Below are 22,547 nucleotides of genomic sequence, written 5' to 3'. Positions count from 1 at the left end.
TCGTCGACTCATCACTACCATGGCAGCTCCTGCTCACTTGCAAGACGACAACAATCCGGACGCCATATCCACACCCTCCGCCGTACAGACGCATGAATCAGATCTGCAAATCCCACTCGCTACCGAGCCCAAGGAATCTGAGGGTAAATCTAGGAAGACGGACATAAGGAACTTCTCAAGGTGAGCGTGCTATTCTGACATTCAAAGTGCTTGTCACTGACAGGCAAACTAGGCCTTCGAGGTCTGACTAGGAGTCAATCAACTCAGAACCGCAACCCGCATCTTCGACCACCGAACAGGCCATACTCGCGCCCGTACCTAGCCGACGAAGACATTCAGAGAGTACAGTAGGTCTTCCAGGCTCCGTCCAACCCACGCTCAATCCGCATGGCAACTTCACTCCATCTACCAATGATACGAATCCAAACACGAACCCTTTTGCCAACTTCGACGGACATCACGCTCATCCAGCTCAACGCTCATCGCCTACAATTGCGGGTCGAGATGCGAGTTCGTGGTGGAAGATTGGGGGAACTCCATCCTATGGCAGTATAACATCCGACACTCGTGTGGCTAGTTCCAGATCTGTGGACGGCAACGCTTCCAGCCAAAAATCTGCAGTACCCACTGCATCACCAACGGTCGGTCTCGCGCTACCAGCAGCTGCATCTAGCAATCCATACGAATGTCACGACAACGTGTCGTCCGGCCGCTCGATTCGCATAGAGCGGAGAGCGATGTTAGAGAACGATCTCACCGTGAACGAAGAATGGAGGCTTCTTATACGGGATAGACACTGGCATTCCAGTGCGGTCACTTTGCGAACACCCATATCTTTCTGGATATCGGCGAAGCGGTGGATACCTACTATCAAAGCGCAAGTCAAAGTCAATGCGACAAACAGACTTGCAACCGAAGCACCCGCCAACGCCGCAGCCAGAGCCAGAGCCACAACGGCCTATGGTGCTGGTGGCCCTCCTACCCTATGGAAGTGGCCACCACCAGAGAAGGCATGCACAGAAAGGTTCAAGCGCGGATTTTCAAAGTATCGCATTCGAAAGAACCATACCGATGCACCACCGGGACAAGACTCAAAGTGCCTGGGCGCCGCTTTTGAAACTTGGATTTCTTCCTCGAGCAATGACGATATTTGGGTTCAGGCATACAGTGCTTGGGACGCTTTGCAGGGAGATATTCAGCAACCTATACTGCCACCGTCAGCACTGAATAATGGCGACCGACAGCCCTTAGGTTCAGGGAAAGGAGCTGAGCAACCTGTACCGCTATGGCGACAGCTACTTTGTCTTCGAGGTGGTGCTGGGACACCTGAACCACTGGACGATGAACCTCTCGAAGAGGACGAACCAGCGAACGGGCCTGGAGGCAGCCATATTCGCGGCCATGAAGACGACCATCTAGCGGAAGATATACTCAACGAGCCCGACAATGGCTCCAGGATCGATGACCAAGGCGAACGTATACCCAACGAATCTGGAAACAGCTCTAGGAACGGCTTCATACTTCCCGACATAAACGATCCTTCCTGGATCCCCACAAATGATTATGGAACCTACGTGTACGTACCGGGCTCCCCTAAGTCACACTACTCAGCATTATCCGGGGATTCGAGCGACCTGTCAGATGCTGCCTCTTTGCATTTCCACGAACAGAATGCAAAGGCAGAAGAAGAAAGAGGCACGGCTACCAGACTAGATGGAGTGTCAGCAGCATTAGGGCGGCTACCCAATGAGAGCAGAATCTTCACGCCAGGCGACGGCAGAGACGGCGGCAGTGATTACTCCTCTACCAGGGCTACCAGGAGGAGATTTTCGTTCGAGAGTCGGCCATCGTCTGGATCACGCAGTAAACGTACGAGCTCAAACCTGGATGGTTCCATAGACTGGCAACCACAGTCTTCTGCACCACGCGACAGGCGCACAGACTCAGACGTAGATGAGACCGTAGATGCCATGGGTGAAAACGACCCCCTCATCAATCCACATCCAGCCCCCGAGCGTCCCACAAACAACATTTCAGCCAGAGTTCCATCCCTTGAACACGCCCACAATCATAATGCGAATGTTCAGCCTACCGTGCCTTTTGCAGGAGTGCGCAGACGCGATCTGCTTCGTCACGCTCTCAGACGGGATCAGTTGTGGGAACATGTTCTCCGGGCTTTGAGGAATATGCTTGTGATGGGTTCAGAAGACAAGAAACGCTTACGCAATAAGAAGTGATGGGTTAGCGGTATTGGTACTTGTACTGAGGTTTCTTGTGGCCATGGGCCACACATGCAGATAGCTGGTCAGTTTGACTAATGCGTACAATTTGCTATTCTTGCTTGTTTTTGCTAGAGTATGAGTAGATGTCTCAACCAAGAGGGTCGCTTTCGTCTATGCATGGAGAACCGTTGGAGAAAAGCCGGAGGGTCAAGGTCATACAGCATGAATGATGCACCGTACCGCATCATGAAATTGAGCTCGCGTAGCAATTGAACTCTAAGCTATGAGGTAGCTTGTTGGCTTTGATTAAGAAAAATGCCGTGCTGCCCCGAAACCACTTGGAGCTGCGAACAGCTGCGGGCTGTTAAGACTCTTACAAACTTAGGTCTAGAGACAGCCCAGCATCTGCGCACAGTCGAGTATCTCTCATGCAAGTACTCACATGTTTAGTCTCATCGGATTTCTAACATGGTAGGTGCACATGCGATGGCACTACGTGAAACAAGCCGACGGACTGACTGACTCTACTTGCTCTATACATGTTCAGTACCGCCCAGTGGTAGTGTGCTTTTCAACTCCGACGCTTAGCTTGTTCACAGCTAGAAGGCTTCAAGTAAATACTGTGGCGGAGACCTGTGCTAAATGCGAAGGAGCTTGCTCTTTGCGAGCTTCTATCTAATCAAATCCACCCTAGAGATACTTGTGGAGATTTGCTTGTATGGATCAACAGATGAGCAATAGTGCACATCTCTACCTAGGGCACGTATTGAAATCTGTGAGCCACTCGTTTCTTCTATATAAACAGCTTTCTATCAAGATTTTGAAGAGACAAGAGCGTCCTGATAGCTGACCATTAGACGAGTTCATGTCTTGAGCATACTCAGTATCAGCATGCATGGTACCCGTCGTTTCGAAGCGAATTGTCGATGAGCAAGTTAGCACCTCTATTTAAGATGCTTGTAAATGCCGCAGATTTATTGGACACGGAAGATTGCTCTGCCGTTTCCATCGAGTCAGCAGCATGTACCGCGTGTACCAGATGACTACGAAGTTGGGATAAACCATCATTACATAGCTCGCGACCTCTCTCATCCCACTCACACATACTACCAGACCGTCGTCACCAGCCCATCCGAGCGATTTCCTCCAGCCTCCCCCTCTCCTAGGCACCCACCCCGCGTCATCAACCAGAAACCGGCCAAACCGCCGCCCTTCCATATCTCATCTCCACTTTAACCTGACATATCGCGGTCCGGCGCATGAACCCAGATCCCTACCGCACGCACATGGCCCCCCAGCGAGGTCCAGCCGAACTAACCCCTTTTCCGCTGCAAGAAACACGGTACGCTAGATCCTTGGGGCCGATGCTACAGGGCGCTAAGGATGGAGGCAATGGTGTGGGCAGTGGGCACGGAGAGGGTCAAGCACAGGGTAGGTCAGGGCTTCTTCCCGCTGCTCACCGCTGGTTTCGTTGGATGTGCGATGGATGGGGGGGAGGGAGGGGTATGTGCATACAATGATTTTAAGCGCTGAGAGCTTGTCGATAGTTTTGTTGGTGGTGGTGGGAAGTAGCGTAGTCAGGTATAGGATGATATGGCGTGTTGTGGGATCATGATTATGGCTATTGCGGTTACGCACGGCAGGGATGAAGACGATTCAATCGGCGCATGTAGCGTAGTTCATTAGGATGAGGAAGGCAAGGCTGCTTGCTTCCTACCATTCTTGTGATGAGATGTGTGATGGGAACGCAGATTTCGACACGCGAGCACACACGGCTCGGGCGGCGGAACTGATGGGGTTGCAGGCGTACGTGGCACATTTGACATATCGGTTACAGCATGGCATGTGTGTTGGTGCATTGCAAGGGATGGCACGGAGGAAATGGGTCCAGGGTCAGAATCCTTTTGCCGGACGGACAGCGGCAACAGCACAGCACATTTGACCTGGCCAACAAGAAAAACTTGTGGAGTTGTGCGTCGTGTGCTTGCTCCCGCAAGCACGCAAAAAAAATGAGACCGTGGGTTGGTGCCAAGCGGATGTGACAGCCAGCCAGCCATGTCTAGCAGTGCGATGCAAGGGCAGCGGAAAACTGCCTTGGAGGCGCTTAGCACCCTCGCTTTCCTAGCTTATCTTCCATCGATTTTTTTTAGTAAGCACTACCTACACACACTACAGCTATACTATGAGATCCGGACTTGTCCTCTCCGGAGATGCACTTGCGAAGCCAAAAGCGAGAGAAAGACAAAGAGCGGTACGCTAACATGAGTAGACAAGGAAGGGACAAGGTCAGGGCCCGCAATTGCTCGACTCAGCTTAGTTGAGCTTGCGACATCGAGCATCCCGGTTCGAAACTTCTGCTCGCACCGTCCCGTGACGGGCAACGACTATTTAGCTTGTACAGTCCGAATTCGGAGTTAGGGGGATTGACCGGGCACGTACGTTTTCGTCGAACAGCGATGTATCCCAGGCATATGTGAGGGATTGCTATTACGATCGGCTGAAAGCGAGTCGCAACCACAAAGGCCTCCTTTCCCCCTGTTCCTGGCTCCTTTGTGGAAGCAAGATATTTCTTACTCGACTGAAACGCTGACAGGCTAATATTGATTCGTGACGACGTCGTTCGTTAGCGACGACAAACTTTCCCAGATCCGATTGCATTGCCGAAACCCTGAACCATGAAAAAAGACCTAATGGTCTATCCACATGAAAATTAAGTGATGCAAACAAAATATGTCAGCTGGATATTTGTTGTCTCGGCAAGCCAAGGAGAAGCATTCGTGTCGAGGCAGCAAAAGAACGGTACGCTAGGTCGCTTTAGAACCACAGTTCCTTTTTGTTGCAATTTTTGCCCTGCATGCTCTGGCAGTTCTCATGACGGAGTTGCTTCCCAGCGTGGCAGCGAATCAAACCCTTCTCTTTCTCTCGCACCGTTCCGTTAGCGAGTCGAGGTTGAACGGTACGCCATAGCGGCGACACCATGCAACGGCGGGCGTGTCAATAGCCAGTAGATGTGAGACAGGCCTATAGCCAAGCCGTCTGTTCAGTAGGACAACATCGGCGGACTGCGATCCAGAACCTAGCCTTTGGTACGATGCTGCACCGCACGGTAGCAGGAAGGGACGGAAAAGTAATAGAGTTTTGAGGGTTCATCAGCTGCTCCAAAGCAATCGTGGTACACTAGGATTCTAGAGCCTCAACTGATATCTGGGGTGACATGTTGGTGCAAGTCAGTGCTGCGATACATTGAACTATTGTCGGATTCGCAATTGATAACCTCCCTGCGTCCGAGCGAGCCGCAGCACAAACTCGACGATACTGGTACTGATGAAATCATTTTGATTGGAATGATTACATCGTGCATGCTAGAATGCGTCGTAACCAGCGATGACAGACAGCAACGTTCTAGTCCGACGGCCTTGGATGCTTCCATTTGCCCTTGTACCATGGAAACTCATCCGTCCCGTGCCGATGTAGTTCGAGAATGACAGATCGAGACTTGTCTGGTAGCAGCGCTCCGGCACGCCGAGACCCCGAATCTGTACCGTGGTAGACGTACTGTACTGTGCTATGAGAACATGCGTAATTGAGTCATGCACGTACACCTGTCGGGTAGATGTCAGTGAGGTTGTGCTGCCGTGGTACGGTAATGATACGATCGAAGCCACGACAAAGTCTGCTCCCCATGGGAACAATATCGATAGGCGCGGATGGCTGAGTTCGGCTGTCCATTCTTTTGCGTGGGGACGTGCTGCCCTGAAATGGTAGGTGCAACACGTGCGTACCCGCTATCGTATACCTGCCATGTCGGGTTGCCCTGCGTAGCTTGTCGTACGTAACGTAACGTACCATGTGATGTCAACATCCATCAGGCACGTGTCTTGGCATCGTGGTTAGACAGGGCCAGGCTGGGCGGGATCGCAAGCAAGAGCGATGGGTAAGCATGTGTGATGACTGTAGGATAAGGTGTTTTGACAAGCAAGCCCAGTTCGGGATTCCGGCTCTCAAGATCAGCACCGCCCGGTTGACATAGGCCAGGTACGGTGCCCCGTTCACAAAGGTGTGCAAAGAATAGATGGAGTAAGCATTACACCAGCGAACATCTCCAATTTAGATAGCTAGTAACGAAAAAAAGAAGCCACTACGTACAGGATGATGCGAGAAACCTCAGCTCTCCCGAGGTGCTTTGCGAGTTTACGATCAGATTGCCACCCACCAGTAATAGTTCCCATATAGACTTTGAAATGCGGTAGAGACAGGCTAAGAAGGGGAATACCGCGAAAAAAAAAACAGACGTAATAGGTACGATAGGAAAGAGGTACCAAAAAGCACAAGCGACCACTACCCCAGACAATATGCAGCGAAGCACATTGATGCTGGACCCAACCCACGCTACGATGATGCAAATATCAACGAAGCCTCCATGTGATGATGCACCCCCAGTTCTAGATGTTTGCGGGAAAAGACAGAATAACCACCCAGTATAGTAGTTTAGGTCACACTCGAGATGAGATCCGGGAGGGACAGTGGAATGGATCCGTAAGTATTAAAATGGAAAACGTCGGAAGTTCTTTGTCGCTCTTGAAAGTTTCAGATAGCCGCCCAGAAATCACGCTGTTGCCAGCCAGAACTCCTTGCGATAAGCAAACGTCGATTGGACGAAAATACAGATTGTACATGGAAAGCAGTAAACGACGACTGACAGATTCGGAGGGGAAATTTTGCTCCTTGTTCTACGCTTGATGCGGGTGTGCGAAGCGCTCTCGTAAGACCAGCTCCGGAGCGTCTCCACTTGCGCGAGGCAGATTTTTACATGGGCCGGCGGTTGAGCATGTTGAGCATGGACGAATCGGTCGAGCTGCGAGCGGGGCCATTGTCGCTTACGAGGTCATTGATGCGCATGCTGGGTCTAGCCGAGGGTGTCGATGTAGGCGGTGGTGGGGTTCTGCCATCACTGCGCGCAGGCGGTGGCTGCAGGACGCCGTTGGGCTGCGGTGGAGCTGCGTAATAAGGCGTAGGAGGGGCACCGGGGGTGGTTGGTGCTTGAGAGTGTGGCGATGAAGAGGTGCGACTCGGCTCGTAGCGGTAGGCGCTCTGTGGAGAAGCTTGACGCGGCGGCTGTGCGGCGTAGTAAGGTTGGGCGGGAGGAGGCGCGGAAGAGTAAGGGGTGGGAGTGTTTGCTGTTGAAGCAGCCGAAGTTAGAGACGGTGGCTCTGGATAGGCATAGCCTTCTCCAGTGCCTCGATGAGGAGCCTGTGACGCTGAGCCAGGATGTGGCGGCGGCAGAGTAGGGGTATGAGGCTCAGGATGGAGTCTCTTCCTGCCTGCCAGCGCATCACGGCTCGCATCATCTGGAGAAGCACTGGGCGGGCCATAGTCAGAATGAGCTGGGTACGGACCTGCAGTGGGGCTGGGCAGATACTGCGGCTGGCGCGACGGCTGGCCATATGGCTCGCCGTGGCTGGCAGGAGGTAGTGGCTGCCCATAGGCACCGTACATGGGCGGTGGCTGTCCGACACCGCGCCAGACTGTGTGTGCAGGAACAAAGGCCTGAGTCTGGGCCGAGACTGGGGTGAAGATGCAGTCTTGGTTGAACCTCATGCAGTTGGAGCAGCGGCCGTCTTCAGTCGCCTCGAAGCCGGAGCAGCGAATCTAGGGAGGGTAAGCAGGCATTCTCTGGGGTCAATTGCGTCAAATAGCATGTACCTTGCGGCGTCGGCAGTAGCGACAGGCAATGGCAGTGCGCTGTCGCGGGGCGGGCGGCTGGTGGTGTTGCTGGACATATTGGGGAGGCGGTGGTGGCTGCTGGCGATAGTCTGGCGGAGGAGGAGCGCGTGTCCACTCATTGGGGCCTGGCAGACGATATGGCTGCTGGTGCTGGTACTGAGGATGTTGGGCCATGTCGGGGCGGGGCTCTTGGGGCGGTGGAGGTGGAGGTGGGAGCGTGGTGTTCATCTAGGTTGACGTCAAGTGTCAGCGAGCTGTCACCCAGACGAGCTTACGAGAGGGACATGACATGACGTGCAGCGCGCGTGACAACAGACTGCGACTACTGCTACTACTAAGACTGTTACTACTTACATGCGGAGGCTGCGCATACGAGCCATTCGCGGGCTGCTGGGCAGTGGGCGGTTGCCAGTGGGCGGGAAGCTGGCCTTGGCCACCCTGGTGAGGGAACATGTTTTGGGTTGCGTGGTCGAGCTGGGTGGGTGGTGGATGGCGGGCGCAACGGGGAGCTGTCACGGCGCGCTCTCGCAGTGCAACACAGCGGCCGGCTTGCTCAGCGTGTGCTGTGGGCGAGGGCGAGTGCAAGGGCTTTGGGCGAGAGCGAGTGGTGGGTGGTGGTGCGGAAAATGCTCTGGGGCGGGTGAGGTGTCACAAAATACTGGCAAGAGCGGCCCGCAACGTCGGCTGCAGGAGAGTGAGACGATGGGCAGGGCAGGCGGGCGGGTCGGAGGAATTGCTCTGGGCCGCGAGAGGGTGTGAGGCGGCGGTTGTGGTCGAGGCAGCAGTCGTGGCAGAGGTCGGAGAGGTGAGGGAGGCTGTGGAGTGAAAGGCTTCTCGAAGCGCGTGGAGGAGACGGGACCCAAGAGCGTGGAAGCGAAAAAGGAGATTCAGGTTGGAGCGGCCGCTATTACTACCCACCGCGTGCCCGAACTCAACCTTCTCGCCGCTTCTACTGGGATGGCGTTTTTAACCCTGTCCGCCCCATGCAGCGACGACGGCGACGGTCCGCCAAACGCGCTAAATGCCATGCGGCACCCTCACTTGCAGCCAGACGTGCAGCCCACAACCACCCGCGTAGACGAGCTACACACACGCACACATACGAGGCGCCCCTACCACCTCGCCCGACTCCTCGTCCCGACACGACGACGGCGACGACACCCTTGCGCTGCTGTTTGGCCGGTGTATGATGATGACCTCGCCCATGACAAGGCCCATGGCGCCGCCCATGACCATGGCCGCGAGACAGGCCTTGTCCACCACCCATGTGCATGATGCTGCTGCGGCCCGGCAGCTTGCTTGAGATGTGTGACTCGCCAAGACCTCGGGGACTCCCGTCGCGTTGTGATCTACGAGCCTTTAATTACATACACGGCGCCGCAATAAATACTCAAAAGCCCAAGGCCACATCATCCTAAATGTCACTCTGCCGCCCGCCTGCACGAGATGCCAGACTCTGCGCTGGCTGCACCGCGCTTGTGCGAGAGCCTACCCGCCGTCTGCAGCTCGCATGCGTCTCAAGTGGCACAGTCGCCTCGACTCATGGAACCACCTCGGGCTCTTGAATCGTCTACGGGCCGTCTCTGCGTCCCTCGTGTCGCTTCCTCTGCCAAGCCCATAGCTCGCCCATTCGACAGCTCACGAACCACGGTACGCGCCTGCGTCCGGTCAGCTTGGTCGTACCGTGCGTGCTGGCGCCGGCGACCTGCTGCGAAGCCTGCTGTCCCGACCCTGCTATGCTTTTTTGTACACACATGCATCGTGACGGCTTTCGAGCTTCCTCGTCCCAAATCAATCGCTGCTTGCCGCCTCCCGCAGCCTGATCCACGCACAAGCAGGGTTCGCAAATGTGCCTCTCCTCAACCTCCCGGACGCGGCTTGCCGTCTTTTTTCATCTGCCAACATGTCTGATAGGGCTGATCAACTCGGGGCGTCGGTCATTTTGCTCGACAAGGACGGGCACCATCCCTGTCTGACTGTTGGTGTGTACCACTTCGGCAACCACGTCTGCTAAGTGCTTGGACAACTGTGACGTGAGTGCTCTCTGCTTGCTAGTCAAGCACATGCCGGTGCGTCTCGGCGACTTCAGGCACTCCTTCGCGGGGCAGTGTACGGGAGAGCCGATGTCTTGCGCCGGGAGAACCGTTCGTCCAAACCAGCAGCAGTAGTTTGCCTTCTCAGTCCACACAAGCTGGTTGGTAATAGAGCCGATTCTGGCCAGTCTTGCCTGCGAGAAAAAAAATCATGTACCGACTTCCTCATCCTCAGCTGCTATTGCTTCGTGTAAGACGGCTGGCATGCGACGCAGCCCACTTTCGTCCTCGAATCACGCCTCTCAATCTGGCATCCACAATTTGGCAAACCGTTCATCCCTTGCGCCGGTCCAAGGCTTGCGAACTGGTGCCCATGGCAAAACGCTTCCCTGCGCCCTTGATTCGACGCCTCCATAATTGTCGAGACTGACGATACAGACAAGCCAACGGCACTTGTCGAGTCGTCTTGAGTAGTGGCGGTGCCGCATGTCCCGCCTGGTGACGAGTCTCGGACTTGTGCGGATGTAGGCACGGTACCATGGAGAATAGCGAAACGCCCAGTGCGTATTCAGCCTCGGCATCGCGCCGGCCTCTTTCCAGCTGGCCGCATATAGGTGACGACGCCGACACCTTCAACAAAGAATCGTCAGCAGTAGTTCGTGACTATCCACACATGCCAAAACACTCCGTCCTCTGCCTCGAGATTGGGGCGGACGGCCCGCACAATCTCGTGCTTAGTTTTCCACCGTCCAGGTCTCGGTCAAATTTAATCAACCAATCAGCACGTCCCCTGCCTAGTATTCAACTCTCTTGGGCAAATCTCAGCTTCGCAGCTGGCATGTGCCTTGCATCTGCTGCTCGACGGGTAAATCCTAATCGTGGCATGCGAGAGCAAAAAACCTTGCCTTGGTCACAAGACGTGTCTGCACCGGTCAAAGCCGTCATTCCGGACACGGTACCCTTTTCACTTATTGGAACTGTATCAAGCGGGCTGACAGCTTGCAGCCAATCGCATTTAATCTTTGTTGTAATTTGATTGTCTGCCACACCGCATTCCGGCTTTTGAGTCAGTCACCAGCCCATGATAGATGAGGACCGATGCAGTCATTCGTCTGGAGTCAAGTCGGCCTGGAAGAATCGGCCCACTGAGCAAGCTGCTACAATGACAATAAATAAATGTCAGCAGCCTTGTCTTGCACACATCGCAAAGTGCCGTTGAATGCCGCTGATGACGGTTACACCAAATGAACGGATTGTGGGGTAGATCAACCGGGATCTGTTCTGGATGTGATCTTCAGCCGCCTCGGTCGGTTCACCCAAGCAAAATAGCCGCGTAACGTCCATGACTGCTGCGGCACGGAGCTTAGGCGATGCTCAGCTATCGTCTTCTTCATGGACGTCGGGGAACAGCGCGAGGGCAACTTGGAGATGCTCAATTGGTACCATGTGTGTCAGCGGCCCGGGACGAGAGTGGAATTCCCGCGTGTATCCCGTTGATATTTAGATTAACGAAGTTTGTGTCACCGAAGCCTTCCCGCAATATGCATAGCATAGCTGGAAATTGCGGAGGCTACCCTTTTGTGTCACCGTACGCAGTGCAAGCGGCCATGTCGCTTGTGCCGCGTTTCGTGTACCGCCATCTGCACGTAAATCCAGATGCAGATGCATCAGGCGGGAAGATATCGTCAAGCCTCCGAGACGAATTGTAGCCTGTGCCACTGTTCTAGTGTCTGACAGGCAGAAAGAATGCAAACAATGCTTCCACAGCGCGACCGTGGCCACTACAAAACAAACAACACTCACCGATCTGTCAAGGTGTGCTGGTGCGATAGAGGCGTAGTCAGCCTGGTGATGGCTATGCATCGGTGTACACGCAGTCTTTCGCATCCTGTTAGTACTCTGAATGCGCCGCAGCACCGCATTATGCTGATGGTTCAGCACAGAAGCTCCGTTCTTGCAGTAGCCGTATGAGGGACAACATCCTGTCGGATAAGCGGTATTCCATCTCCGTCTGGTACCGCAGCGTCCGCTTGCCTCATCTTCGGGCAAACCGCCGTGTATATTCGCCTCACGAATCCGACGGGAGTGCTAAAAAGGGTAAGGCGACACGTTCTGACTTTGCGAGATCCAGCTGTGTCACAAACGCCGGTAAATATCATCAGAGACGCGGAAGGGGTGGATAAGCGGACGCAAGCCATTGCGGGTCGATGGATCAGCCCGAAGCGTGCTAATTCGCGGAAGAACGAAATATCAGCGGCTCATCGGTGTGATGGACGGTGGGATTGAAGGACACAACGAGGTGCCCTACAAACACACCGCCTTTTGATGACGTGCTAAAGCATCAAAAGGCCTCGCAGCTTGGTTGACATGGAGCATGCAGACCTGCGATATACTCGACGCACTTGGTATTGCAGTTGTCAAGGTTTCGTGTTGGAGCTGCTGGCGTCATGCTTACACCATGTCGAGTGTGACCGAACAGTATAAGCCGCTCGACCTTCCGCTTCTTGTGCGTGCATGACGCAGAGCGATGCAGCAACTAACCGCCAGCGACTTAAGGCGCCGGTAAAGACTCACTGAAGCCGTCGTCACGAAATGGAGCTGGCCATGATCAGACGCGTTAGGGCGGAAACCTTGCATCCCAGGACAACGAGTGCGCCTCGGGCCGTGGCCGTCTAAAGCCTAACGCAACGTGTGCAGCTTGTCACAGTGCCCAAGAGCACACTATGGAGAGGGCAGGTGATCGGGTGATTATACAAAGCGATTGCTATACGTCTCGCTTCTGCACTGTCATCGATGAGACTTTGGCGTCGATGCGGTCAGCCATGCACACCGGGTCATCATCGAAGACGAGTGAAAAGTGAGCCCCGTGCGCTGCCTCCCCTGGCTCGCTGGAACCAAGCAGAAGCCGCTAAGGAAAGACGGCAGGCCCGCGTTTGAGCGAGAGAACTGGGACCAGGGTCGTAGAAAGGCTTTTCCTATTGCGATCTGCTAAACTTTAGTCTCGCATATCTCGGTCCTACTCAGCCCACTAAGTAACGTGACCTTCTAGCGCCGCAGTGTCCCGCAAGCAGTTTGAACGGGCGTAAAACTAATGCAAGATGAGTTGGGACCAACCAGTCAGCGCCACTGCCGCAGGGTTACACAGGCGTCTATTGGCGGGCTTCGCGCTTGTGTGGCCCACTCCTCCACGCTCCACCAATGTGTGCATCCAAATGACTTCGGCTGGAAGAACCGCGCCTCGAACATGCGTTGTTGAAATTGCCTTCATCAAGCCTCGTCATCCTCTGCAGCGCCGCTGTCATTGTCAGGCTCGGCATCGCTTCCATCGCCGTCGCTCGAGTCTGACGTGTCATCGTCGGGCATCGCGATGCTGTTAAGATAGGTGATCTGCCACAGTCGTTAGCGGCTTCGTGTGCAACGCCTCAGCAAGATTGCTCAGGCCTCTCTCCACACCTGGACAATTCCATAATGGGCGGGTGACCGCAATGCCAACACACTACTGGCCAGCATTATAGTCACCCCATAGCTTGCAATGTACAGGCACAACCCTAACAAGTTGCCGCCGCTTTTAACTTCGGCTGTTCAATGAACGTTTTATGCCATCAATGTCAAGAATACGAATCGTTAGACTTACAAAGGGCACCATATTGGCTACGAGCTCACCCACACGCTCCAAACCTCCAACACCGACAATTTCGTCGTCTGTAAGCTTTCGCCCCATGGTAAAATTGCGGAGCCGCAGAAGTTCAATATCTTTGTGATCATGGTCATATCCCTGAGAGCTGTCAGCAAACTTGAGCAGGCACAGTGAGACTGAAGGTTGTTCGTAATAAACTCCGCAACTTGGCAGTGACGCTGCTACCAGCAAAAAACCCCGCCCGTTGAAAGGGTGCTAGCTATGACATCTCGAACTCAGCTTGAGTTGTTGAGTGCGGGGCGATTTGAAACTCTATTTTGCCGGACGGCACACAGTTGTAACGCAAAACTGTCCAGTACGAGACCGAAGCTTAGTTGCACGTCATCGTTGTCGTGTGCCGTTCGCAAGATAATGTAGCGGAAGAGTTTCACAGGAGTGCATCCTTGTAGGCGGGAAGTTCCCGGGCTAGTTTTGGAGTTGATCTGTGCCAGGCTGCGGAGGACACCCGATCCCGCCATAGCTGTCGCAAAATCATCCAGAAATTACTCTGCCCTTGCAGGAAATTGGCAATTGAGACGCGTCTTCCTGCTTGGTGACCGACGTCTGATAAGACAGTCTTATACAAGGAAAGGCAAAGCAGAGGGGACTCGCCTTTGGGTTGCGCTTCAGAGCATTTGACTGATTCATCGACAGACTCGTAAAAGCTTTGACAGCCTTCTTCTCGTCATCTTTCACGCCACCGAGGAATGCCTCCCGAATGCCGGCGTCAGTCAGAACCGCCTTGAACTTGTGCGGTTTACGGTCGATGTCGCGTCGAAGTTTGGCGAGGGTCGTCGCGTCCGGCTGCCAGAAGCCACCACCTTCCAAAGTCAGCGTATGCCTGTGCGAGTATGATAACAATGGCGGTAAGACAGCGTTAGAAATACTATCGCGCCGTTGATTGTGTTGCTACTTGCGTAGGCAAGATGACAAGGCATTGGCATGCATTAGACAGGAGCACCGTCCCGACAACACAGTACCGAACACGACCGAACCTCGAAGCGATCCGACGCATCTTCCAACGAATATCGCACAGTATGATATCGGGACTCAAGATGCTACGCTACGCTGTCCGACCGCGGATACGAACATAAGACCAACAGCGGGGTATGTTGAGCACTCATGTCCCAGGCATGATCATGCTCTTCAGTACTGGCCAGGGTTGCCAATTACACTAATGACAGTACCTTGTCATATGTGAAATGGCGGTCGTGCTACGGCAAAATACAGCATGGAGTGCGAGGCTCGGCCACACGAGGACAAAAGCCGCCAGGCCTCGGCCCGTCCTTGATCTCATGGGCGACAGCAACCATTAGGTATACATGCATACATTATGCACATTCGATCGAAAGAAGAACCACGGCGGCCACGGGATTGCGCTTCGCCTCGGTTGAGGTTTCACGACAGCTCGTGGCTATAGCAATCGCACACATACAAGAGAAGAAGAGAATCAAACATACCTACAAAGCTCCCGCCTTTGGGTTGCACCTGAACGTAGTAGTGCGCGTAAGGACCTTTTCGTCCCTTACGTTTGTGTCCGATGTCAGTCTGTGGCTCGGATTAACTGCTGCACAAAGATAACTCACAGTCCTCGACCAAGCCGCAGAGAAGTAAGTCTAGATTAGGTCAGCCTGCTTGCACCTTGCCATGACCGAGCATAAGGACAAAATCATCTTCGAGGGGCAGATGATATTGGGTTAGAGTCAGCTAGATGGCCAGCAAGATCTGTCTCTGCATGTCGAGATATGACTTTGAACGCATTGCTCTGCCTTTTCCAATAAAACTTGAGACGCTTTCTCACCTTGTACGGGGTGGGGTCTTTTGAGAATCGAATGTCTTGAGTAGTGAGCGTGGTTCGATACAATCAAGCTTCAAGCTCACCTCTGTAGATACGGTAGATCTGTACGCGTTAGTGATGTCTCTCACGATAGCTAAATCGTCAATACCCACCACGTCTTTGACCGGTAGTTCGGGAATGGTCTCGTCTGCTTCAATAATCTTATCTGATACCTTCTCGGCGAATGTTATGAAATCTTGAAATGAAACTCTAAAGTCAGGGTCATGGACTGTAACCATTAGCGGGCGGTCTAGTGAAGCAAGCGTTATGAAGGGTTGCATACGCTTCAACCATTGACGGTCGTTATTAGCTGCTAAGTCCTTGAGGAACAACATTGTGTTTGGATGGATTGTGTGATCCAAATATGGCGTGTCGCCTGCATCTCGGGCCTTTGGCTTCTTGATGACCAGCTGCGTTCCTGGTGCCAGCTTTGCTCCCGGTCTCCAAAGCTCTTTCTCATCGGCGGCCTTTTTGTGTATAGGGAGGTTCTTGGTGGTGCGCCCTCTCGGAGTTGGCCGCTTGCTCTCGATGTCATCGTCAGTGGCAGTTTCATCGGGCTCAGATTCCGACGATGGATCCTTGTCGCTGTGCTCCTCGTAGTCGGAGGCCACCCCTTCATCATCGTCATAGTCACCGTTGGATAGTTGAACTTTCTTTGGTCTATCCTCATTATCCGTGTCGCTTTCAGGCTCGACGTACGATTTCCGAATCGCAGCCCGTGCTCTTTTAGACTGCCTTGCTGGAACGTCCGGTGCGGGACGTTTGGAGGAACTCCTGGAAGCCGGCGCACCAGTACTTTTGGTAGCTTTACGTGGCATGATGTCGATTCAGTTGGTTTGCGGAGCCGGCAAGCGGTATGACTGGTTATAACTGCAGACGTCTACGTGGATGCTTGGAAGGGAATGTGAGCACAGACCATGGATGACGCACTCGAACGCGAAAATACGGCGCGTTGTCACGGGTTTCCCACACAGCCACAGAGCACGACAGACATGCCGACTCGCTTCGAAGTACGCAAGCAAAAGATCCTGGAACAGCTCGATGCTCCAGATGGCGAGTACCACGATCTGTCCCCAAAGGGCTCCATTGATGCGCCTATCCGAGATCTAATCGGCGAGATCAATAAGCTCCAAGGTCTCGTTACAACAAGCAGTTGCTCGGGGCGCATTAGTGTGTTTTTAGAAGGGCGTAAAGCAGATGCCGAAGCATCAGACTCGGCTCAAGGGGAAGAATCACGTGCTGGTCCAGGAGGCAAAGGTGGTGGGGGTGCATGGCTGTTCATTTCGCATACGCCAGTTGAACGTGTCGAAGCAAATCATGATCTCATGTCGGAGTTTGGCTTGCAGAAATATGAGACTGAGGAGAGAACACCTAGTGTTTCTTGCAGATACATTCATCTCAAGTTTGAACCCATGGTAATTTTGGTTCTTGCAAATCTTCGGCAGACTCTGACTAGGTACAGATACTCCACATCCTGAGCGCATCAATGGACCATGCCCAAAAAGTCCTCACTGCTGCCTTGACTGCAGGATTTCGTGAGAGCGGGGCCGTGAGTCTAGGGTCACCAAACACGGGAGATTCAAATCCTATGGTAGCAGTTCGGTCAGCTGGATATTCATTCGACTCCATCATTGGCTATCAAGATGATGATGGAAGTAACGTTGCCCTGGTAGACCAACAGTATTTGCGAACGTTGATCAAGATTGCCAACGAGCGCTTCAAGATCAACTTTGATCGTATAAGTCGGTTTCGCCAGGCCCTTTTGCAGATCTACGAACCGAAGCTTTTGAACGGGACCAAGGCTGATTGGGAAGATGCAGATGTCAGGAAGCGGCGCAAGAGAGAAGAAGGCCTTGCGCGGCAACAAGCTTTGCAGAATCAGAACTCTGGGGGCAATGTTGATGTATCGGAGGAAGCAGATGTGGGCAACATGGTAGAGATGTTCTCTTGATACCGTACGACACGAACTACATAGGCGCGACGACACAAGATCATTTCGATAAGAGGTGGTACCCAAGCACGCCAGGAAGGCTAGTGAGAATCGCTACTTTTTCACGATAGCCTCAAACATCAGTCGAAATGACTCATCCACTATCGGCCATGACGGTGACTTGAAGGTCGCGGTCTACGGAGGCTTCTTTGCACCCTGTGGAGCCATATCACAATGTCTCCGGTAGCTGTGTCCACATCCTAGGTGCAAATTGGGCGATGTTCGGAGGAGACCAACTGAAGCCACATGTGCTTTGGCAAATCTGAACGGGGACTTCTTCGCTCCTTTATTGCCATATCAAATAAATCATTTCGTATATTGCGTGTTTCTTGATACACGTTGTGATGCTCGGCCAATATAGGCTTAGCGTGCGTATGTCTCCGATGCAGACCGGCGACATTGAATCTATCCTCGCAACCTTCTTCACTCCATAAAAGGAAAGTCTGATCATCCCCCAAACCTCAATTACTTGTTTCTCTTCAATTCCAGAATACTTTATAGATTTAACAACGCTGCATCAGCGACATCACAACCATAAAACAGACTTCTCACTCTTACAGAGAACAGCGTACCATTCAAGATGAGCTACGCAGAGGCAAACCGTCGGTATTTCGAGTACGATACATCATTCTATGAATTACCACGCACATGTATACTGAACATTCCACAGTGCCATATCGGACTCCTACGACAGCAAGCCTTGGTTCAATGTCGTCAACGACCGAGTCGCAGATAGTCTTCGCTCCGATCTATCTTGGGTCGGCATCCCCTTTACCAACACGGGATCCAGTACAGATGCCACACAAGTTCGTCTTCTGGACTATGCATGCGGCACTGGGCTGATGACACGTGTCTTCGGACCCTACGTTACCAAGACCCAGGGTATCGATATCTCACCCAAAATGGTATCTACATACAACACTCGTGCTCGCGATGCCGGTCTTCCAGAAGACGTTGTCAGCGCCGTGGTTGGTGATTTGTTTGTCAAGTCCGACCCTCAGCCACAATCACTGTCGGGACAGGAGTTCTGGAACTTTGATCTTGCGACTGTTGGATTTGGGTTCCACCATTTCGAGGATGTTGTGTTTGCCGCTAGTCAGTTGAAGGACAGGCTGAGGCCGGGTGGTGTGTTGGTTATCAACGATTTCTTAGAGGGAGGAGATTTGTTGGCTGGCGAGGACGGGGAACCGATCGAAGGGAGCGAGGGCAATCATGCTCTACACAATCACAAGCATGGTCATGATCATGGAGGACATGGGCATCATCACGGTCCCAGCGACAAAAAGGCTTCCAATTCGCACGATCACCACCATCACGGGCATCAACACCATCATAATGCCGAACAAAAGCACGACGTCGGCGACAGCGATCCTGAATTTCGCAGAAAGATGGAAGCTTCTGTCGTAGTCCCGCACTTCACTATTCAAGGCGTGAAACAATTTTTTACTGAGGCTGGATTCGTGGATATTGATGTCAAAACGATGAAGGAGAGGAACTACATGGAATTCGCTGGCAAGAAACTGTGGCGCACAATCTTGTTTGCTAGAGGCCGGAGACCGATTGAAGAACAGGATGGCAGAGGAAAGAGTGAGTTGTGAGTATCACGAAGAAAAGCAAAGTTGCACAATCGAGAAGCATCGCAGTGTGAATGGTAGTAAGATCATATTTAGCAATATGATGTATGTATGGGATATCGACAAATAACACAAATGGAACTCCAGCACCAAACCAGTCACAATTCTATCCAAGTAACGCCGCCTTACCACTTGCCCTCCAACGGCAAGTCTCTGCTTGAGAATCCTACACCAATACCGAACTCGCCATTAGGCAACACCCAGTTCTGCCTCTTTATATCCCAATAACTCAGATCTCTTCTTGTCACCTCAAACTGCACAAGCTTTCCTGTGTTCTTCTCTAGATGTATCTTCTCAAACCCTCGCAGCACACGGACGGGGAAGTCAATAGGCTCGCCCGTCTCATGATCCTTGTAGTCTTGTGGGAACGCAATGTAGACTTGGACTACTGACGAGCCATCCACTGGTCCCGCATTTTCTAGTGATGCTGATACGGTCAATAGTGTAGTATAGAGATCGGGGTTGCCGCCTGGGCCACCGCCTGCCTCGCTGAGGGGAGATGGTGGGGCGGGGTTCATGGGCTCGGATTTCTTGATGTCCTTTGTAGAGTCGAGCCATGGGTAGATGTATCGCTCTACCTGGTTGAAGCCTTCAGGAAATAGCGCGGACTTGGGATCTGGTAATTCCGTGGAGTAACTGGGTGGTACCAGGCCATCAGGTCGGGGTTTGGGAAAGGGTGTTTTAGCGCCCTTCTCTTCGATCAAGAGGGAAGACAGTTTGAAATCTGTGTACGAAAGACCATAGCCGAACTCGAATCGTGGAGTGATGTTCTGTTTGTCAAAGTGACGGTAGTCGATGTAGAGACCCTCTGAGAAGTTCTGTTGAGGCGCCAGACCATCGGATGGACTGGGAAGATACTTAATCTTGCTGCCTGGACCATATTCGTCTTCCTTCTTGGCAATAGTATAGGGTAAACGGCCAGACGGGTTGACGTCGCCAAAGAGAATGTCTACAATGGCATTGCCGGACTCGGTTCCAGGCAGATTGGCGATAATGACGGCCCTGACATTCATGATGTCGATGAAGTTCTCGAGAATGACAGGTCCAACAGTATGAATGACAACCACAACGTCGCCCATGCCTTCTCCACAGTCTTTAGCAACGTCTTGGATCAGCTTGTCGCCACCCTTTTGCAGATTGAGATCGTTCCTGTCACCACGTATGCTTCCGTAATGCTCGTAGCCCTCACCAGCGTCGGAGTTGGCGAAGACGATACAGAGATCCTGGTCTACGAGGATCTCCTTCTGGCTAGGAAGCTTGTTCTCCAGCCAGTCAGTGACGTATACAGTCTCGTTGTCGAAAGCATCCCGAATAGCTGACATGGGCTCGACTAGATAGGAGAAGTTCACAGCGCCAGATCCCCACCCGGATGCTAGTGTTCCTTCGTCGCAACTTTGATCAGAGCAGTGATTGATTCCTTCATGAGGGAGACGTGCATCTTCACCGAAGACACCGACACGGAACTTTGTCTTAGCCTTGCCACCAGTCTTCCAACCCTTGCGGTCCAGGGGTAGCGTCTTGCCCTCGTTCTTCACCAAGACAGTGCCTTCGGCCGCGATGCGACGTACTAGGTGGCTGTGCGCCTCTTTCCCTTCTCCTTGCGCGTTGACGTACTGATTTACCACACCCATCTCATGGTTCGATGGGCTGCCCTCGTGAAGCTTGCCAACCTCGTCGTTGGTCCACGAAGAGAAATTTGGCCCATCGTTGTCCCACTTGTCCTGTCCAACTTGGTACCATGATGCCACGATACGAGTAACCATGTCGTTGACGCGATCGATCGGCACGCTGCCGTTGAGAACTGCCCGCGTGAGCTCAGGACCCCATAGACTATTGCCCTTGGCCCATCGCAAGCCATCTCCTGGCATTGTCATGTCCAAGCCCGCAAGAGCACTAGCCACACCAGAACGTTGTGCCAACCAGTCACTTTGGATGAAGCCCTGGAAGCCGAGCTCATCCTTCAAGACTCCGTTGAGCAGCTTGGAGTTTTGACAAGCATAGCTGGAATTGACCTGGTTATACGAACACATGACACTGGTCACTCCAGCTTTGACGGAATCGGCAAAAGGCCATGCGTAGATCTCGTGCAATGTGCGGTCATCGATGTTGCTCGAGATGGCGTTTGGAAGGCCCCACTCCCATGCCTGCCTGAAATGCTCTTGTTCGTTGCCGACATAATGCTTCGCGGTAGCCATGACCCCCTCATCTTGTATGCCCTTGATGGTCTGCGCGGCTGCGATACCTTGTAGGACTGGATCCGATCCGAATCCTTCCCAGTTGCGGCCACCAGCTGGCATCCTTCCGAGAGGGCCCATAGCGGGACCTAGCAGAACGTTGACGCCCTTAAGTCGTGCCTCTTTGCCGTGTGCCTTTCCACGTAGGTACATGAGTTCCTTGGACCATGTTGCGCCGGTAGTGATACCGGCAGGGAACGCGGTGATGTTGTCGGCGAATCGAATACCTAATGGGCCGTCCTGAGCATGTTAGTATAGTCCTAGCCACATGTCAATCGTACGTACCTGAAGACACAGACTGGGAAATTTCAACCGGTCTACGCGCCCAGTCTGCCCGACACAGAGGTCCATGCTCCAGCCTGTTCCCGTTGTGATGTTGACCTTTTCAGGCAGCGTCATCTGCTTTACCAGTTCCGCAGCCCTCTTGTAGCTATCCTCCCATGCCTTATCGGTGCCGCCCTTTGGCGAAGGATACCACGGCGGACTCAATCCATCTTCGGGCACCGAGACCTTGTATGCCCATATGCCTCCCGACGCAAGTATCAGGACGGTAGCGGCGATAAATACCAGAAGCCAGCAGCAGCAGCGGCCTGGTGCACATCGCGACTTTCTTTGCTGTGTAGGGAACGGCGCCGCAGACTCGTTGTCTCTATACGACGCTTTCCGGACCTTGAGATCTCCGGCGCTCTTCTTGCGCCTGATCTTGCTATCGAACGCAAGTGGGTCGTGCTCTTCGAGGTCTTCTAGGGTGCCGGTGGATTCGGAGGAGAAGCGCGTCGGGGTTTCGACATCGTCGACGGGGTCATCGATTCTCGCGTACTTGCCACGACGCATCTCGTGGGCTTCATAAGGCGGCATGGTGGTCGCGAGTCTGCTTCAAAAGCAGGGAAGGAGGCGGGTGTGGATGATGCAGTATACGGCTCGACCGGCGCGGCTATCTGTGGCGGCGCGAGCGTGAAGCTCTACTTATCCTAAGACTAGCATTGAAGCGCGGCTGTTCTCCGACAGGCAGCGAGTCGAGAATCACGGGTAATTGTTATACAACGTTCAAGGAGGACAGCAACGTGTCTGTAGGACAAGAGGCACAGCAAACACAGTCGGAGTCGTAGTTGGAGATGGAGGTTTCATCGGGCTTACTTCAGCCGCGATGGCGTCTCGTACCTGGCTAGGCGTCGATCTAGCTCCCGCCGCGCTTGC

The 22,547-nt window shown here is 53.3% G+C and overlaps 9 protein-coding genes across 9 annotated transcripts; 4 read left to right on the top strand and 5 right to left on the bottom strand.

Moving 5' to 3' along the window:
* Positions 1-19: 19 nt before the first annotated feature.
* CC77DRAFT_1057209 (hypothetical protein) lies at positions 20-2,237 on the top strand (the record flags this gene model as incomplete). Its single annotated transcript, XM_018527990.1, has 2 exons — positions 20-143; positions 268-2,237. The coding sequence occupies 2 exons, from the start codon at positions 20-22 to the stop codon at positions 2,235-2,237; spliced, it is 2,094 nt and encodes a 697-aa protein (XP_018390849.1).
* Positions 2,238-3,705: 1,468 nt separating this feature from the next.
* On the bottom strand, positions 3,706-4,609 carry CC77DRAFT_321540 (hypothetical protein). The gene has a single exon (XM_018531248.1). The coding sequence runs from the start codon at positions 4,277-4,279 to the stop codon at positions 3,905-3,907; it is 375 nt and encodes a 124-aa protein (XP_018390848.1). The 5' UTR covers positions 4,280-4,609; the 3' UTR covers positions 3,706-3,904.
* A 2,419-nt stretch (positions 4,610-7,028) lies between these two features.
* On the bottom strand, positions 7,029-8,399 carry CC77DRAFT_1057208 (hypothetical protein; the record flags this gene model as incomplete). Its single annotated transcript, XM_018527989.1, has 3 exons — positions 7,029-7,871; positions 7,926-8,174; positions 8,301-8,399. The coding sequence occupies 3 exons, from the start codon at positions 8,397-8,399 to the stop codon at positions 7,029-7,031; spliced, it is 1,191 nt and encodes a 396-aa protein (XP_018390847.1).
* Positions 8,400-9,341: 942 nt separating this feature from the next.
* Positions 9,342-10,264, top strand: CC77DRAFT_321429 (hypothetical protein). The gene is made up of 2 exons (XM_018531247.1): positions 9,342-9,795; positions 9,861-10,264. Exons 1-2 carry the CDS (start codon positions 9,393-9,395, stop codon positions 9,920-9,922), a joined length of 465 nt encoding a protein of 154 aa, XP_018390846.1. The 5' UTR covers positions 9,342-9,392; the 3' UTR covers positions 9,923-10,264.
* A 1,285-nt stretch (positions 10,265-11,549) lies between these two features.
* CC77DRAFT_1005036 (hypothetical protein) lies at positions 11,550-12,177 on the bottom strand (the record flags this gene model as incomplete). Its single annotated transcript, XM_018523318.1, has 3 exons — positions 11,550-11,702; positions 11,783-12,067; positions 12,097-12,177. The coding sequence occupies 3 exons, from the start codon at positions 12,175-12,177 to the stop codon at positions 11,550-11,552; spliced, it is 519 nt and encodes a 172-aa protein (XP_018390845.1).
* A 586-nt stretch (positions 12,178-12,763) lies between these two features.
* CC77DRAFT_1046695 (hypothetical protein) lies at positions 12,764-16,389 on the bottom strand. The gene is made up of 9 exons (XM_018527453.1): positions 15,776-16,389; positions 15,606-15,721; positions 15,537-15,555; positions 15,457-15,491; positions 15,242-15,271; positions 15,116-15,179; positions 14,268-14,476; positions 13,614-13,754; positions 12,764-13,366 (listed from the first exon to the last, which is right to left on the bottom strand). Exons 1-9 carry the CDS (start codon positions 16,308-16,310, stop codon positions 13,247-13,249), a joined length of 1,269 nt encoding a protein of 422 aa, XP_018390844.1. The 5' UTR covers positions 16,311-16,389; the 3' UTR covers positions 12,764-13,246.
* A 95-nt stretch (positions 16,390-16,484) lies between these two features.
* Positions 16,485-17,443, top strand: CC77DRAFT_926633 (hypothetical protein; the record flags this gene model as incomplete). Its single annotated transcript, XM_018533943.1, has 2 exons — positions 16,485-16,907; positions 16,955-17,443. The coding sequence occupies 2 exons, from the start codon at positions 16,485-16,487 to the stop codon at positions 17,441-17,443; spliced, it is 912 nt and encodes a 303-aa protein (XP_018390843.1).
* A 464-nt stretch (positions 17,444-17,907) lies between these two features.
* Positions 17,908-19,212, top strand: CC77DRAFT_1037521 (S-adenosyl-L-methionine-dependent methyltransferase). Its single transcript, XM_018527070.1, has 2 exons — positions 17,908-18,097; positions 18,153-19,212. Exons 1-2 carry the CDS (start codon positions 18,063-18,065, stop codon positions 19,078-19,080), a joined length of 963 nt encoding a protein of 320 aa, XP_018390842.1. The 5' UTR covers positions 17,908-18,062; the 3' UTR covers positions 19,081-19,212.
* Positions 19,161-22,465, bottom strand: CC77DRAFT_320687 (hypothetical protein). Its single transcript, XM_018531246.1, has 2 exons — positions 21,636-22,465; positions 19,161-21,590 (listed from the first exon to the last, which is right to left on the bottom strand). The coding sequence occupies exons 1-2, from the start codon at positions 22,206-22,208 to the stop codon at positions 19,242-19,244; spliced, it is 2,922 nt and encodes a 973-aa protein (XP_018390841.1). The 5' UTR covers positions 22,209-22,465; the 3' UTR covers positions 19,161-19,241.
* Positions 22,466-22,547: the final 82 nt, after the last annotated feature.

The sequence above is a fragment of the Alternaria alternata genome, assembly GCF_001642055.1.
Source record: "Alternaria alternata strain SRC1lrK2f unplaced genomic scaffold CC77scaffold_2, whole genome shotgun sequence".
Classification (NCBI taxonomy): Eukaryota; Fungi; Ascomycota; class Dothideomycetes; order Pleosporales; family Pleosporaceae; genus Alternaria; species Alternaria alternata.
This window is presented reverse-complemented; position numbering and strand designations above follow the sequence as displayed.

Excerpts from the sequence above, each read along its gene's own strand:
- CC77DRAFT_1037521 (XM_018527070.1), top strand. The coding sequence starts at position 18,063 with ATGAGCTACGCAGAGGCAAACCGTCGGTATTTCGA. Across the intron at positions 18,098-18,152 it reads GCAAACCGTCGGTATTTCGA|TGCCATATCGGACTCCTACG; the intron begins GTACGATACATC and ends AACATTCCACAG.
- CC77DRAFT_321429 (XM_018531247.1), top strand. The coding sequence starts at position 9,393 with ATGCCAGACTCTGCGCTGGCTGCACCGCGCTTGTGCGAGAGCCTACCC. Across the intron at positions 9,796-9,860 it reads CACAAGCAGGGTTCGCAAAT|GGCTGATCAACTCGGGGCGT; the intron begins GTGCCTCTCCTC and ends CATGTCTGATAG.
- CC77DRAFT_321540 (XM_018531248.1), bottom strand. The coding sequence starts at position 4,279 with ATGGCTGGCTGGCTGTCACATCCGCTTGGCACCAACCCACGGTCTCAT.
- CC77DRAFT_320687 (XM_018531246.1), bottom strand. The coding sequence starts at position 22,208 with ATGCCGCCTTATGAAGCCCACGAGATGCGTCGTGGCAAGTACGCGAGA. Across the intron at positions 21,591-21,635 it reads TTCCCAGTCTGTGTCTTCAG|GACGGCCCATTAGGTATTCG; the intron begins GTACGTACGATT and ends TAACATGCTCAG.
- CC77DRAFT_1046695 (XM_018527453.1), bottom strand. The coding sequence starts at position 16,310 with ATGCCACGTAAAGCTACCAAAAGTACTGGTGCGCCGGCTTCCAGGAGT. Across the intron at positions 15,722-15,775 it reads CGACCGTCAATGGTTGAAGC|TCCATGACCCTGACTTTAGA; the intron begins GTATGCAACCCT and ends TAATGGTTACAG. Across the intron at positions 13,755-14,267 it reads CTCTGAAGCGCAACCCAAAG|GGATATGACCATGATCACAA; the intron begins GCGAGTCCCCTC and ends GACAGCTCTCAG.